Source organism: Drosophila miranda, chromosome 3 (genome assembly GCF_003369915.1).
Source record: "Drosophila miranda strain MSH22 chromosome 3, D.miranda_PacBio2.1, whole genome shotgun sequence".
Taxonomy (NCBI): domain Eukaryota; kingdom Metazoa; phylum Arthropoda; class Insecta; order Diptera; family Drosophilidae; genus Drosophila; species Drosophila miranda.
This window is the reverse complement of record NC_046676.1, coordinates 15,153,347-15,169,749: the sequence shown is the minus strand read 5'-3', so window position 1 is coordinate 15,169,749 and position 16,403 is coordinate 15,153,347. Positions and strand designations below refer to the sequence as shown.

Below are 16,403 nucleotides of genomic sequence, written 5' to 3'. Positions count from 1 at the left end.
ACGGCCATATCAGGATGTGCTCCAGATAGCCGCCATATCAGATTTAAGCTCGCGCGAACTCAACTGACTCGCGCGCCTGTTCATCGCTGGCGATAAGCCTGCTCGGGTTCGATTCGATGGGGTATATAAGGCGGCATTGAGTGGAACAACGAACAATCGATCTTCAACAATGGCAAATAAAGCTCTCGTCCTTCTAGCTGTGTTCTTCTGCGCCCAGGCCGCTCTGGGTGTGACCATCATCAGCAAGTCGCAGTGGGGAGGTCGTTCGGCCACCAGCAAGACTACCCTGGCGTCGTCCCTGAGCTACGCTGTGATCCACCATACCGCCGGCAACTACTGCACAACCCAAGCCGCTTGCCAGACCCAGCTGAAGAACATCCAGGCCTACCACATGGACTCTCTCGGCTGGGCTGATATTGGCTACAACTTCCTGATCGGCGGCGATGGCAACGTGTACGAGGGTCGCGGCTGGAACGTGGTGGGAGCCCATGCCACCAACTGGAACTCCAAGTCCATTGGCATCTCCTTCCTGGGTAACTACAACACCGACAAGATCACCTCCGCCCAGATCACCGCCGCCAAGGGTCTCCTCGCCGACGCCGTCTCTCGCGGCCAGATCATCTCCGGCTACACTCTGTACGGCCACCGTCAGGTCAGCGCCACCGAGTGCCCCGGCACCAACATCTGGAACGAGATCCGCACCTGGGCCAACTGGAAGGCTTAGGCGATCAAGGTCAATGAAAAGCAAAAAAAAAACAAAAAAAAAAAACTTGAATGCAAATAAAATCTTAAAAATACAATAGACACACATGAAAAACAACATCGGGTATTTTTAGCTGCGGGACTTCCCTCGAATTCTACAATCGCTTGGTGTGGGCCAGGAGAAGAGCTCAGAATCGTTATCAAGTCATGGAAAGCCTGATTGACTCACCGTAGAACTCCGTCACCTACACGACCACGGCCTCAGACGAGCTGGAAGCGGCCGATTGCCGTGATCGATCGGACTTAGGGCACCCACGAGAGAGATGTGATTCATTTAATGATTCCTTTCATATTCCCTAGAAGTCTCACAATTTCTCGCATGTGAAATCGTTTCCACGATCCGCAATTGATAATGCAAGGAATTACATTTTGAATTAAATACAAACTAATATTTATTCGAATATCTTTGCATATTTAGTATACAGTATACATAGACAGATATCGTACACACATAAAACGATTCGTTTGCTGTTAATTGATACACAATAGTAAAATCCGGGTGATATATAGCATCGTAAGTGATGGGGTTATGTACGCCATGTGTTCCGTATCAAGTATCGAGTATATAATATGCATAAGAGTCTTACGAGATAGCTTAACACAAAGAACATCCATATTCATACCCAGAGACAGGGCTTTCGGGCTGTGGGCTGCGGGCGCCAATTGAATTTATCTGGTAACGAACTACTTGGGCTTAATCTAATTGAAATTCTCATGGTTAAACGAATGAAAACGTTTATAACAGGTTGTTGTTGCATCTACTTTCGAATATCGGACGTGGCCGAAAAGGAATTGAAGCTTTTCTGGGCCACACCAAAATCCTTGCTACGGTCCTTTTTTTGGTTTTGGAAATTTAAAGAGAAGCAACCATATATATATATATAGCATATATGCATTCATAAAGACAATCTGCTTGCGTTTTGATTTTACCTTAAACAACAATATAATGAGCGGCGGCTATAAATGGGAATTACTTCAAATTTTTCATTTGCTAAAACACTTTTCAACACATTTATGCATAAATACATACTATATATGTATAGATAGAGGTATATAGAGCATATATGTATAAACGCAAGAGTGCACCTGATTGATGGAGGAAACGGAATGAGCCAAGTTATGATAACCAAAAAAACGTTGTGCGGCTGGGCAAGACGAGGATGTGGATGCTAGTAATGCGAGCACGCGCTCACATCACGGTTACATAGTGAGAAACAAACTTAAAGAAATCACAACTTAGGCCTGGCTCTCATTGCGCCCAGGTGTTATGTTGACCTGACGATCTACCGCTGACGGGGATGGCACCTGCACTTCGGCATCGGCCACATCGTTGTACGGCGGCGGCGGTGGAATGCTCTCCATCGCATCTAGGCCTGCGTCGATCACCTCCAGATCATCATCGTCATCGGAAATGGGGCCAAGGGCGACATCACTGCGTCGCATGGGAGGCGTGTTGGCATTCACGTGCATCGTGTTGTTGTTGTTCGGCATTTCGTTGTTGTTATCCATGTTATCATTATCATCCATAATGGAGGCGGCGTTTGCAGTGGCCACTGCATCCAGAGCCACGAACAGGGGGGGCACACCAGGATTTGCTTCAGCACCGCCAGCTTCTCCGGCCTGATCCTCTTGGTAGTTGGACATGGCCACCTGATAGGATGGCGGCGGTGCCTGCTTCAAGTACTGGGCAATGGCCTCATCATAGTTGGGCAACAGAGTGGAGTAGGCACGCTCCTCAGCCCCAAAGGTGCCGCCCACACCATTGATCCCGGATCCAGTCTCGAGGAAGGGGAACAAAGTGCGGATATGTTGCTGACGCAGAGTCAGGTACTTGTAACAGCGCCAGACGATGCCAATGCAGTAGGCCTTCAGGAATACAATGCACACGAAAACGACGAGAACCACCACGACGAGCTCCTCAGGCGGCAGCTCCAGCAGCTTCTCGCGCCAGGGCAAGCGGTGAGACTCGGCAATGATGCGATGGATGGCCTGTAGGTAGCACAGATAGCCAGCGGCGGTGAGGCTGCGACCGGAAAGAAAAAGCTGGGGAGGTTGCCCACAAAACGATTTAAAATGATCTTACGTCGTTATGGCGAAGTCAAACAGCTGCAGACAGAAGAAGGGCAACAGATGCGACGGTTTCCCCTTGATGGTTCCATAGATCATCATCAGTGTTATGGCTATCATGCAGGTGCACACCAGTCCGCCCATGTCAAAGTTCTCTACAAGCATAGAATGAAAACGAAAACGATAATTAGTAATCCATCCACGGATCCACTCTGTGTCACTGCTTACGCTCACGCTTACGATAGTTGAGGGAATGGTCGCGGTAGGCGTAGGGCGGGTCCACTTTGCTCAGGGGCGTCGGCAAGGCCGGTGCATTGAGATCCACAGTGTAGTCATGGCTGCCGCTTTCCAACTCGTCCATCATCTCGGGGTTGCGCCAGATGACCGCCAGAACGCTCAGGGCCAAAATGTTGAGGAACTGCAAGTGAGGCGGAGACGGATACATGAATACTACGCTGTATTATACCATCGTATAAGCTTATGTGGGAACAATGAGCTAAGACAGGATCAATTCAATGGAATGGGTATCAAGATATATATTAAAAATTTTCACAACAAATGAATACAACGGAAACGGGTTTAGCGATGGTCAGCTGGGGCCAAGGGCTTTGACCTTTGGGTTAAGTGGTGGCAGCTGAGGCACTCGACGCCGCTCGGAGCCACTGCCGACTCCAACGATTCCCAGTAGTGCTTGGGCTGTACCTGCAGGCGGTTGAGGTATCCAATGAACGCTTGGTAGGAAAAGTCCAGTGCTAACTTGCAGTTAATGCGATGGTGATGGCTGCAGGCGGGGTCGAAGATCCAAGTCCTTGGCTCTGGTATGCTCATGGCAGATTTGAGGAGGTGATTTTTGAACCCCTCTTGATCGGCGCCGTAGTAGATTCGCGTGGTTGTGTAGGCAATGCCATCGTGGATCAGCTGACGCACAGTCGGGTTAGTGACAACCCTCAGCACTTCCAAGGAAGATAATTCCGGATTTTGGAGTCGTACTAAATGCCACGGCGCGATCAAAGCAAAACGTACACAAGATGAGACCTCTTTTACCTTGTCCTGGCGCTGAGGCCACCGGCAATTCAACCAGCGCACTGCAGACATTAGGACCTCCAGCTCCGAGTTGACACCGAGCATACTCGAATTAAGCAGAAGAAGGAGCGGCTTCAGCGGCAGAAGGAGAAACTCCTCAGAGGCCACAAGTGTCAGAAAGAACTTTGAAATTCGCAGAAGGAAACGTCGCTGAGATCGCTCCATGTTCAGGCGCCTCGCCTCCACGTACAGCAATGCAGCTGCGTTCTCTTTGCAACCATTTATCAGACAATGCTCGCACTGGCGGACCAGCTGTGTGATCTTCAAGAACTTTGCCGCTCGAAGGACCTCCAGCAGGCCCAATCGGGGCAGGAGCGGCTTGTCCGTAAGCATCCATTCGTAGATAAGACCGAAACTCCTTGCGGTCACGTACTCCTCTGGTAGCTCCAATTCAATATCGTGGGCGGTATCGCGAAACGACTGTGAGTAGCTCTGCAGAACCATGAGATGCACTGGGAACTGACATTCGCCGATTCTGACAACCGAATCGGTCCTCAAACGGTTTTTGGCCAGCTTCACCAGCAGTGTATACAGATTGGGCTTGTTCTTCATTTGGCAAGGAGTAGCTTCCAGTGTCGACCACTTGTCGGATGCGGCATAGCCCAAGGAGTACAGGGTGCGCTCCTTAGGCTCGCCAGCTTTCGTGCGCCAGGACGGGGACGAAGGACAATTAATAGCTGGGTTCTTGTACAGCAAGACTAGGCCATTCTCCTCGCTCTCCACGTCCCCAGAGCTGCTACTCTCCTCCGTCTGCTCCTGCTCCTCTTCCACCAGGCTCTCTTCTTCGTAATCGCTCTCTGCTCCGTGGTACATTGCACTCGAATCTTGCACAAGCTGTGTCGAATGCTTCTTCTGGAAGCGATCTCATTGGAAAGGAGCAATCATTTCAAATTGCTCTTGTGCGAAAAATGTAGATTCGAATGTTAGTTTTAATATTATTTCAAAATGACTGGGAAGGCAAATGCCAGCTCGTATCGTAGGGGATAGATACAGATTCATTAAACACATTTTTTGAACATCTCGCAGGTGTTTGGGTATTCTATGGCTTATCATGACGATGAGCTGGCAGGCGAGCTGGCAAGAAAAAAAAAACCACAACAGATAAGGAAACTTCAGTAGATTTGATTTGCGATTTGTGTGCTGATAAGTGACAGTTGAATTAACAATTCTCCAATTTATGGCGGCCTTCTGTCGCGCTGTTGAAACTGTTGACCGAACAGAAAGATGTTGTATGCATATCTGAGGGGAAATGTTTGCATATCATCTGGCGAGTACGTGGATTTTTAAAAATAAATGGAACAGCTCATGGATTCGGATATCTGGTATCTGGCGGTGACTGTTTGCACATATGGCCCGTGCTTAGACATCACATCAGGTTCAAGGCTCTGTTTTGACTGCAAATTGACCTTTAATGCGACACTTAAATGGAGGCGCATGGTTTGTTTGTTATAATTCTAATTTGGATACCTAAACGAAGTTGGATCAGTCAGATGGTCGCAAGATGACTGTATCACTATATGATGATCCAATCGGAATATTCAATTCGCGGCTATACGCTACACAAATAAATAAATAAATAAAAGCGTTTGAACAGCCGATACTCGACTCGAATTGGAGGGGTAAACAAAGAAAAGGGGAAACTGGGACCCGAAGTGGTATTAAATTGCACTTGATGTTGATAAGAAGTGAAACGGAACACCATCGACAAGGTTTCAGAGCCCCACAGTCGCTGATGCTGCTCAAACTGTAATCATTTTCGCGACGCATGTGACGATTTGTTACTGCAAAACATGAGGCGGTGTGGTGCGGTGCGGCGAGCAACTATGAAAGCGTGTCGCAGGGGACCCCAATCATAAGAGGCGGAACGAGCACTGAAATACACAAATTATGCCAATTGCTTATGCCAAGTCATGTGTAGGCGACACCTCTCCACAATGGGCTGTAGTAGGGGCTACTTTCAGCCGGGGGCTGGACAAAAGGCCCACCTTAGGGCTTGTGGAATCGCACTATACCGTTTGCCAGGCACGGATCCGGACCGACACTTCCGTATTGGGATGCAAAGTGATGCTAAGTCCCATCTTCGCTGGCACTGTTGCCGATCAGATGACGCACGGATTGACGTCACAGGGGGAGGTAAACCCACGCAGGGAAAGTTGGACGTGTGCAGTGCGAAAGTTTTAGAGCTGCTGGATGCGTGCAGTTTTGGAGGAACTGCGCAGGCATGGTCGATTGATTTTTCCCTTCCTTGACACTGAAAAGGGTCAAAAATGAAGCGGCAACAACTTGCATGCGTGGGAATGCAGCTGTGTATACACATTTTGAGAAGCCTGCTGCAGCTGTGTGTGTGGGTGGGGTAAAGGTCAGAGGGTGGTAATTGAGTTTCTTACCAAATGCCACAATCCAATCATCAGGGTGGCCGTATGGACATGCAGACCAAAACAGCACGTAAACTCCTTGTGCTGGCGATTGCCATTGCTGCTGGTGGCGGTGCCATTGCTGTTGTTGTTGTTGCTGGGATGATGACTACGTTGCGGACCCATTTTGAAGTGAATCCTTAACATTTCACGCCCCGCAGACAGAGGTGGGTGCCACAAGCTGCAACAAAAACAAATCACCAGGCATTAATTATGTTTATAATTTCACAATATACTCGTATAAGTGTATACATAAGTACACATATGCATATATAGTACATATGGCTGCGGTTACAGTCAATGTCAATGTGTGTGTGTGTCTGTGTGTATATGCCTGGGCCTATGTTGTGTCCCACTTTATTTGATGTCTGCTTAGAAATTTGCACAATTGTTTTTCATGGTTTTCTGCTTTCACTGTCATTTTCGTTTAAGCACTTATTATTAGATGTACCTTTGGAGTGTTAGATGTATAAATCTAATCTAGTTAACTGAATCTAAAACTGCGCAGTGTGATAAAAATATACGGTCCGACCCTCATAAATATACCAAAATATACCATCTCATTTAAAAAATATACCATAAATATACTGACGAATTCAAGTTCTATTTTACATATTCCTCGATTTTGATCTTCCGTAGAATATTACTATATATATAGCACATTTAGCCATGCCCACATAATTTTATATGGTTACTGATTCAACTTTCTACTTGACTGGCTTATTTTAAATACTTGTTTTTATTAGATTTTGCCTAAAAAAAAGGTTTTAGTGAAAAAGGTCAAACAAAAAAAAGTTAGGGCGTAATTGTTCCTAATGCTCATAGTTTTATTCCATTGATAAATACATTTTCTACAAGATTAACGAATTTTAAGTACTCCCATTTATTGTATTTTGACTAAAACAAGGTTTAAACAAAAAAAACAGTCACAATGTTGTAACGTCAATGTTGCTGGTATTTAAAGTCTTGTTGCTTGTCAGCCTATGGCCATTTGTATACACTAGTATTTGGTTTATTTTATATAAAGCTGCTTTAAAACGTAATTTAGAAAGACCATTTCTAAAAATGATATGTCTTAGTCGTTACTCATTCCTGGTCTTTGTAAGGAGATCACTACCTGCAAAATATCGTTGAAATATCTTTTAAACAGAGATTGACAACAGCCCAAGGATGACCCAAGCCCGAGGATGATTTCCATGTTTTTCACAAATAGAAAAGTTCTCAGAATACACACTACTTGAATTCATAAGTGATTTTATTTAGACTATAACAAACCCTTAAAAATACAAGATGGCAAATATAACATGTACTATTCATCATCGAGTATTTCTATGGACGCATTGGGCTCATCCTCCTTTTCGTCCATACTGTCGGATTCGCTTGAGGGAGGTTTGAGTTCCTCGATTTCATCCTTGAGATCCTCGATTTGCTCTTCGTACAGCCGCTTTTGTGCTGCCAGCTGCAATGATACGCGATTGTTTAGTGGCAATGGAAAGGCAAACCATCTTATGTAAGGCGTACAAACCTTAAACTCGAACTCCCGCTCTGCCATCAGACGTTGCTTCTCGGCCTGCTTCTCCCACTGCTTTTTGTTTTCCCGCAACAATTCTTGGTAGGTCTCCGAAATTTCCTTTCGCAGCCTCTCCTCCAGCAGCTGCATCTTCAGTACATGGTCCAACTTCAATCGATCGATCTCTTGCCGCAGGCTGTACGGTAAAAAGTGTATTATACGATGTGTTATTATGCCGAAAAGCGATGAGCTCATTAGATTTCTATACCTGATATTAATCTCCTCAATCTCTTTGATGTATTCGTACTGGGTATTCTTTTTAGAGTTGTCAAAGAAACCAGAATATCGTGTACAATGCTGCTTTATCAAAGGCTCTTTAAAAATGATATTCTTCGCTATGGAGGCGAAGTTGAGCACGTTCAGGTTTTCCTCATAGAACTTCTCCAGCGGTGTGACAGTCACTATCATGGCCAAGCGTTCCTTTCCGAGCAGGGCTGCTTGCAACAGCATGGTAAGCTTTGAATCGCGAAATGGTATGACGTCATTGTTTGGCTTTTTCCGTGAAGTACTGGCCGCGTCCAGACACCGCCCCAAAGTCATTAGGGAGGTGTTGATGTTTTTCGCCTCCTTGAGGCGTAACCCGATGGTGCCCGTGTTGTTTACACGCTCCGAGCCCGCGAGGTCGCAAAACTTGTACGAACATTGAGTGGTCATTCCCGAGCAGTTGTACTTCAACACATCCACGATGAAGACACAGTGGGATCTGCTAGAGTTCGCGTTCACCGAGGTCGAAGCGTAGGTGGAACGCTGCTGTCCCAGCCGCAGCAGCTGCAAGGCTTCCTCGCTGCTTCTTACGAACACAGTCGTCAGGCCCTTGATATATACTTGACCTTTATTGCAGGAGATCTTCATGGGCTTTCGCGGAACAGCACCAAGATTTTCTTGACGCGGCGGTATGGTCAATAGGTCATATACCAGTTCATTGTAGATCTCCACAAATGATACCCAAATCATTACCGAGACGTTCGGGTCGGCCTTTGTCTCGAAGGTGTGATCCCCCTGAATCGCCTCCTTCAGTCGCTCGTGATGCCCGCCAATATCCGGGCACAAGCTAAGCAGTTTCTTGCTTATTTGCATTTCCCGCAACGTGGTCTCGTCCTGAAGGAACTCAATGCAGCCGTTGACCAGTTTTAGTTTGGGTGAGTGGTATAAGTTTTCCATGTAGATGGTGAATATGTGCTCTAGGCCGCGGGGTATAACACCAGCAAGCACATCATCGCCTTTGTTGGAAAAAACATTATGAGGAGTTGCCCTTTGGTGCAGACAGTAAAATATCGAACATACCAAGCAATGTGTACGTTTTTCCCGAGCCTGAAGTGCCATACGTCATTATGGTAACGCATTCTTCTTCCAGAATCCTGGGACCAACACAGATGTCGTAGACATCCCGCTGCCCAACGGAGCCATCGAATATAGATGTGAATCCAAAGTGCTTTTCCATTTTGTTGACATTGGTGCTGGTGTTTTCACTCTTCACGCTGGTAACCAGCACTTTTCCATCGTCTGATACCGAGTATGCTTTGGAGGCGACACCCACGGGACGCAGACGCAAAAAGACCTGTGGCCCAGTATCCCCGACACTGATATCTTCAGCACTCGGGACACTAGTTGCATAGTCTCCACCATTGGATGCGCACTCTGACTCAGAGTCTGAGCCGTCTGTGCTCTCCATGGCTTCATGTATATCATCGAACAGACGCAACTTTTTCTCCGGTCTTGGTCGACAGCGCCGGTCAACGCTGGGATCTCGAGCCATGAGAAATGAGCGCTTCTCGCGCACTGGTGCTTCATACGAATCGCTCATGTTAAGGTGTGACGGTTGCCGAATATTCCAAAAGTTTATTGCTGATTTGCAGATTTTATTTTCTTCAATTGTAGATTAGCGCTTTTTTTCAGACGCCTCTGGTAGGGTTGCCGTTTTTTCCAAATTTGTGTAGATGACAGCTACGACCAGTGATACGGTATCGAACGTTGAACGTAATATTTATATCGCGATAGTTTTTGCCAAAATTTATTGATATTTTCTATCAAATATAATTCCATAAAGACTACAAGTTCAAGGCACACAAGACTAGAAGCATTTCCCATACAAAATATAGATGAGTGAGTTCATACATCGAATATGTACCAAACGAATTTACAGCGTACGCTCCCAGGTCTTCGGTTGCTGCATTCGCGCTTATTTTCAGACGCCTCTGGTAGGGCTGCCGCTTTTTTCAAATTTGTGTAGATGACAGCTACGACCAGTGATACGGTATCGAACGTTGAACGTAATGTTTATATCGTGATAGTTTTTGCCAAAATTTATTGATATTTTCTATCAAATATAATTCCATAAAGACTCCAAGTTCAAGGCACACAAGACTAGAAGCATTTCCCATACAAAATATAGATGAGTCAGTTCATACATCGAATATGTACCAAACGAATTTACAGAGTACGCTCCCAGGTCCTCGGGTGCTGCATTCGCGCTTTTTTTCAGACGCCTCTGGTAGGGCTGCCGCTTTTTTCAAATTTGTGTAGATGACAGCTACGACCAGTGATACGGTATCGAACGTTGAACGTAATATTTATATCGTGATAGTTTTTGCCAAAATTTATTGATATTTTCTATCAATTATAATTCCATAAAAACTGCAAGTTCAAGGCACACAAAACTAGAAGCATTTCCCATACAAAATATAGATGAGTCAGTTCATACATCGAATATGTACCAAACGAATTTACAGCGTACGCTCCCAGGTCTTCGGTTGCTGCATTCGCGCTTTTTTTCAGACGCCTCTGGTAGGGCTGCCGCTTTTTTCAAATTTGTGTAGATGACAGCTACGACCAGTGATACGGTATCGAACGTTGAACGTAATATTTATATCGTGATAGTTTTTGCCAAAATTTATTGATATTTTCTGTCAGATATAATTATATAAAGACTGCAAGTTCAAGGCACACAAAACTAGAAGCATTTCCCATACAAAATATAGATGAGTCAGTTCATACATCGAATATGTACCAAACGAATTTACAGCGTACGCTCCCAGGTCTTCGGTTGCTGCATTCGCGCTTATTTTCAGACGCCTCTGGTAGGGCTGCCGCTTTTTTCAAATTTGTGTAGATGACAGCTACGACCAGTGATACGGTATCGAACGTTGAACGTTATATATATATCGTGATAGTTTTTGCCAAAATTTATTGATATTTTCTGTCAAATATAATTATATAAAGACTGCAAGTTCAAGGCACACAAAACTAGAAGCATTTCCCATACAAAATATAGATGAGTGAGTTCATACATCGAATATGTACCAAACGAATTTACAGCGTACGCTCCCAGGTCTTCGGTTGCTGCATTCGCGCTTATTTTCAGACGCCTCTGGTAGGGCTGCCGCTTTTTTCAAATTTGTGTAGATGACAGCTACGACCAGTGATACGGTATCGAACGTTGAACGTAATATTTATATCGTGATAGTTTTTGCCAAAATTTATTGATATTTTCTATCAAATATAATTCCATAAAGACTCCAAGTTCAAGGCACACAAGACTAGAAGCATTTCCCATACAAAATATAGATGAGTGAGTTCATACATCGAATATGTACCAAACGAATTTACAGCGTACGCTCCCAGGTCTTCGGTTGCTGCATTCGCGCTTATTTTCAGACGCCTCTGGTAGGGCTGCCGCTTTTTTCAAATTTGTGTAGATGACAGCTACGACCAGTGATACGGTATCGAACGTTGAACGTAATATTTATATCGTGATAGTTTTTGCCAAAATTTATTGATATTTTCTATCAAATATAATTCCATAAAGACTCCAAGTTCAAGGCACACAAGACTAGAAGCATTTCCCATACAAAATATAGATGAGTCAGTTCATACATCGAATATGTACCAAACGAATTTACAGAGTACGCTCCCAGGTCCTCGGGTGCTGCATTCGCGCTTTTTTTCAGACGCCTCTGGTAGGGCTGCCGCTTTTTTCAAATTTGTGTAGATGACAGCTACGACCAGTGATACGGTATCGAACGTTGAACGTAATATTTATATCGTGATAGTTTTTGCCAAAATTTATTGATATTTTCTATCAAATATAATTCCATAAAAATTGCAAGTTCAAGGCACACAAAACTAGAAGCATTTCCCATACAAAATATAGATGAGTCAGTTCATACATCGAATATGTACCAAACGAATTTACAGCGTACGCTCCCAGGTCTTCGGTTGCTGCATTCGCGCTTATTTTCAGACGCCTCTGGTAGGGCTGCCGCTTTTTTCAAATTTGTGTAGATGACAGCTACGACCAGTGATACGGTATCGAACGTTGAACGTAATATTTATATCGTGATAGTTTTTGCCAAAATTTATTGATATTTTCTATCAAATATAATTCCATAAAGACTCCAAGTTCAAGGCACACAAAACTAGAAGCATTTCCCATACAAAATATAGATGAGTCAGTTCATACATCGAATATGTACCAAACGAATTTACAGCGTACGCTCCCAGGTCTTCGGTTGCTGCATTCGCGCTTATTTTCAGACGCCTCTGGTAGGGTTGCCGCTTTTTTCAAATTTGTGTAGATGACAGCTACGACCAGTGATACGGTATCGAACGTTGAACGTTATATTTATATCGTGATAGTTTTTGCCAAAATTTATTGATATTTTCTGTCAAATATAATTATATAAAGACTGCAAGTTCAAGGCACACAAAACTAGAAGCATTTCCCATACAAAATATAGATGAGTCAGTTCATACATCGAATATGTACCAAACGAATTTACAGCGTACGCTCCCAGGTCTTCGGTTGCTGCATTCGCGCTTATTTTCAGACGCCTCTGGTAGGGCTGCCGCTTTTTTCAAATTTGTGTAGATGACAGCTACGACCAGTGATACGGTATCGAACGTTGAACGTAATATTTATATCGTGATAGTTTTTGCCAAAATTTATTGATATTTTCTATCAAATATAATTCCATAAAGACTCCAAGTTCAAGGCACACAAGACTAGAAGCATTTCCCATACAAAATATAGATGAGTGAGTTCATACATCGAATATGTACCAAACGAATTTACAGCGTACGCTCCCAGGTCTTCGGTTGCTGCATTCGCGCTTATTTTCAGACGCCTCTGGTAGGGCTGCCGCTTTTTTCAAATTTGTGTAGATGACAGCTACGACCAGTGATACGGTATCGAACGTTGAACGTAATGTTTATATCGTGATAGTTTTTGCCAAAATTTATTGATATTTTCTATCAAATATAATTCCATAAAGACTCCAAGTTCAAGGCACACAAGACTAGAAGCATTTCCCATACAAAATATAGATGAGTCAGTTCATACATCGAATATGTACCAAACGAATTTACAGAGTACGCTCCCAGGTCCTCGGGTGCTGCATTCGCGCTTTTTTTCAGACGCCTCTGGTAGGGCTGCCGCTTTTTTCAAATTTGTGTAGATGACAGCTACGACCAGTGATACGGTATCGAACGTTGAACGTTATATTTATATCGTGATAGTTTTTGCCAAAATTTATTGATATTTTCTGTCAAATATAATTATATAAAGACTGCAAGTTCAAGGCACACAAAACTAGAAGCATTTCCCATACAAAATATAGATGAGTCAGTTCATACATCGAATATGTACCAAACGAATTTACAGCGTACGCTCCCAGGTCTTCGGTTGCTGCATTCGCGCTTATTTTCAGACGCCTCTGGTAGGGCTGCCGCTTTTTTCAAATTTGTGTAGATGACAGCTACGACCAGTGATACGGTATCGAACGTTGAACGTAATGTTTATATCGTGATAGTTTTTGCCAAAATTTATTGATATTTTCTATCAAATATAATTCCATAAAGACTCCAAGTTCAAGGCACACAAAACTAGAAGCATTTCCCATACAAAATATAGATGAGTCAGTTCATACATCGAATATGTACCAAACGAATTTACAGAGTACGCTCCCAGGTCCTCGGGTGCTGCATTCGCGCTTTTTTTCAGACGCCTCTGGTAGGGCTGCCGCTTTTTTCAAATTTGTGTAGATGACAGCTACGACCAGTGATACGGTATCGAACGTTGAACGTAATGTTTATATCGTGATAGTTTTTGCCAAAATTTATTGATATTTTCTATCAAATATAATTCCATAAAGACTCCAAGTTCAAGGCACACAAAACTAGAAGCATTTCCCATACAAAATATAGATGAGTCAGTTCATACATCGAATATGTACCAAACGAATTTACAGAGTACGCTCCCAGGTCCTCGGGTGCTGCATTCGCGCTTTTTTTCAGACGCCTCTGGTAGGGCTGCCGCTTTTTTCAAATTTGTGTAGATGACAGCTACGACCAGTGATACGGTATCGAACGTTGAACGTAATGTTTATATCGTGATAGTTTTTGCCAAAATTTATTGATATTTTCTATCAAATATAATTCCATAAAGACTCCAAGTTCAAGGCACACAAAACTAGAAGCATTTCCCATACAAAATATAGATGAGTGAGTTCATACATCGAATATGTACCAAACGAATTTACAGCGTACGCTCCCAGGTCTTCGGTTGCTGCATTCGCGCTTATTTTCAGACGCTTTTTTCAAATTTGTGTAGATGGCAGCTACGACCAGTGATACGGTATCGAACGTTGAACGTAATATTTATATCGTGATAGTTTTTGCCAAAATTTATTGATATTTTCTATCAAATATAATTCCATAAAGACTGCAAGTTCAAGGCACACAAAACTAGAAGCATTTCCCACACAAAATATAGATGAGTCAGTTCATACATCGAATATGTACCAAACGAATTTACAGAGTACGCTCCCAGGTCCTCGGGTGCTGCATTCGCGCTTTTTTTCAGACGCCTCTGGTAGGGCTGCCGCTTTTTTCAAATTTGTGTAGATGACAGCTACGACCAGTGATACGGTATCGAACGTTGAACGTAATATTTATATCGTGATAGTTTTTGCCAAAATTTATTGATATTTTCTATCAAATATAATTCCATAAAAACTGCAAGTTCAAGGCACACAAAACTAGAAGCATTTCCCATACAAAATATAGATGAGTCAGTTCATACATCGAATATGTACCAAACGAATTTACAGCGTACGCTCCCAGGTCTTCGGTTGCTGCATTCGCGCTTATTTTCAGACGCCTCTGGTAGGGCTGCCGCTTTTTTCAAATTTGTGTAGATGACAGCTACGACCAGTGATACGGTATCGAACGTTGAACGTTATATTTATATCGTGATAGTTTTTGCCAAAATTTATTGATATTTTCTGTCAAATATAATTATATAAAGACTGCAAGTTCAAGGCACACAAAACTAGAAGCATTTCCCATACAAAATATAGATGAGTGAGTTCATACATCGAATATGTACCAAACGAATTTACAGCGTACGCTCCCAGGTCTTCGGTTGCTGCATTCGCGCTTATTTTCAGACGCTTTTTTCAAATTTGTGTAGATGGCAGCTACGACCAGTGATACGGTATCGAACGTTGAACGTAATATTTATATCGTGATAGTTTTTGCCAAAATTTATTGATATTTTCTATCAAATATAATTCCATAAAGACTGCAAGTTCAAGGCACACAAAACTAGAAGCATTTCCCACACAAAATATAGATGAGTCAGTTCATACATCGAATATGTACCAAACGAATTTACAGAGTACGCTCCCAGGTCCTCGGGTGCTGCATTCGCGCTTTTTTTCAGACGCCTCTGGTAGGGCTGCCGCTTTTTTCAAATTTGTGTAGATGACAGCTACGACCAGTGATACGGTATCGAACGTTGAACGTAATATTTATATCGTGATAGTTTTTGCAAAAATTTATTGATATTTTCTATCAAATATAATTCCATAAAAACTGCAAGTTCAAGGCACACAAAACTAGAAGCATTTCCCATACAAAATATAGATGAGTCAGTTCATACATCGAATATGTACCAAACGAATTTACAGCGTACGCTCCCAGGTCTTCGGTTGCTGCATTCGCGCTTATTTTCAGACGCCTCTGGTAGGGCTGCCGCTTTTTTCAAATTTGTGTAGATGACAGCTACGACCAGTGATACGGTATCGAACGTTGAACGTTATATATATATCGTGATAGTTTTTGCCAAAATTTATTGATATTTTCTGTCAAATATAATTATATAAAGACTGCAAGTTCAAGGCACACAAAACTAGAAGCATTTCCCATACAAAATATAGATGAGTCAGTTCATACATCGAATATGTACCAAACGAATTTACAGCGTACGCTCCCAGGTCTTCGGTTGCTGCATTCGCGCTTATTTTCAGACGCCTCTGGTAGGGCTGCCGCTTTTTTCAAATTTGTGTAGATGACAGCTACGACCAGTGATACGGTATCGAACGTTGAACGTAATATATATATCGTGATAGTTTTTGCCAAAATTTATTGATATTTTCTATCAAATATAATTCCATAAAGACTCCAAGTTCAAGGCACACAAGACTAGAAGCATTTCCCATACAAAATAT

At 43.2% G+C, this 16,403-nt stretch overlaps 3 protein-coding genes across 5 annotated transcripts; 1 reads left to right on the top strand and 2 right to left on the bottom strand.

Annotated features, from left to right (window-relative positions):
* Positions 1-144: 144 nt before the first annotated feature.
* On the top strand, positions 145-804 carry LOC108158538 (peptidoglycan-recognition protein SC2). The gene has a single exon (XM_017290945.2). The coding sequence runs from the start codon at positions 170-172 to the stop codon at positions 722-724; it is 555 nt and encodes a 184-aa protein (XP_017146434.1). The 5' UTR covers positions 145-169; the 3' UTR covers positions 725-804.
* Positions 805-1,180: 376 nt separating this feature from the next.
* LOC108158535 (tetraspanning orphan receptor) lies at positions 1,181-6,877 on the bottom strand. 3 transcript variants are annotated; one of them, XM_017290938.2, is made up of 5 exons: positions 6,778-6,877; positions 6,300-6,507; positions 3,058-3,247; positions 2,846-2,984; positions 1,181-2,785 (listed from the first exon to the last, which is right to left on the bottom strand). In XM_017290938.2, exons 2-5 carry the CDS (start codon positions 6,471-6,473, stop codon positions 1,999-2,001), a joined length of 1,290 nt encoding a protein of 429 aa, XP_017146427.1. In that variant the 5' UTR covers positions 6,474-6,507; positions 6,778-6,877; the 3' UTR covers positions 1,181-1,998. The 3 variants fall into 3 exon arrangements, with proteins under 3 accessions (XP_017146427.1, XP_033247111.1, XP_033247112.1); XM_033391220.1 differs by lacking the exon at positions 6,778-6,877 and having other exon boundaries at positions 3,064-3,247; XM_033391221.1 differs by lacking the exon at positions 6,778-6,877 and having other exon boundaries at positions 3,070-3,247.
* Positions 6,878-7,563: 686 nt separating this feature from the next.
* Positions 7,564-9,845, bottom strand: LOC108158058 (kinesin-like protein subito). Its single transcript, XM_033391565.1, has 4 exons — positions 9,181-9,845; positions 8,105-9,116; positions 7,852-8,032; positions 7,564-7,785 (listed from the first exon to the last, which is right to left on the bottom strand). The coding sequence occupies exons 1-4, from the start codon at positions 9,698-9,700 to the stop codon at positions 7,636-7,638; spliced, it is 1,863 nt and encodes a 620-aa protein (XP_033247456.1). The 5' UTR covers positions 9,701-9,845; the 3' UTR covers positions 7,564-7,635.
* Positions 9,846-16,403: the final 6,558 nt, after the last annotated feature.

Bases quoted from the DNA above. Each gene is read 5' to 3' on its own strand.
- LOC108158538 (XM_017290945.2), top strand. From the start codon at position 170: ATGGCAAATAAAGCTCTCGTCCTTCTAGCTGTGTTCTTCTGCGCCCAG.
- LOC108158535 (XM_017290938.2), bottom strand. From the start codon at position 6,473: ATGTTAAGGATTCACTTCAAAATGGGTCCGCAACGTAGTCATCATCCC. The intron at 2,985-3,057 runs GTAAGCAGTGAC...CTATGCTTGTAG, and splicing joins CAACTATCGTAAGCGTGAGC to AGAACTTTGACATGGGCGGA. The intron at 2,786-2,845 runs GTAAGATCATTT...TTCCGGTCGCAG, and splicing joins TTTGACTTCGCCATAACGAC to CCTCACCGCCGCTGGCTATC.
- LOC108158058 (XM_033391565.1), bottom strand. From the start codon at position 9,700: ATGAGCGATTCGTATGAAGCACCAGTGCGCGAGAAGCGCTCATTTCTC. The intron at 9,117-9,180 runs GTATGTTCGATA...TTTCCAACAAAG, and splicing joins AAAAACGTACACATTGCTTG to GCGATGATGTGCTTGCTGGT. The intron at 7,786-7,851 runs GTTTGTACGCCT...GTATCATTGCAG, and splicing joins AGCGGGAGTTCGAGTTTAAG to CTGGCAGCACAAAAGCGGCT.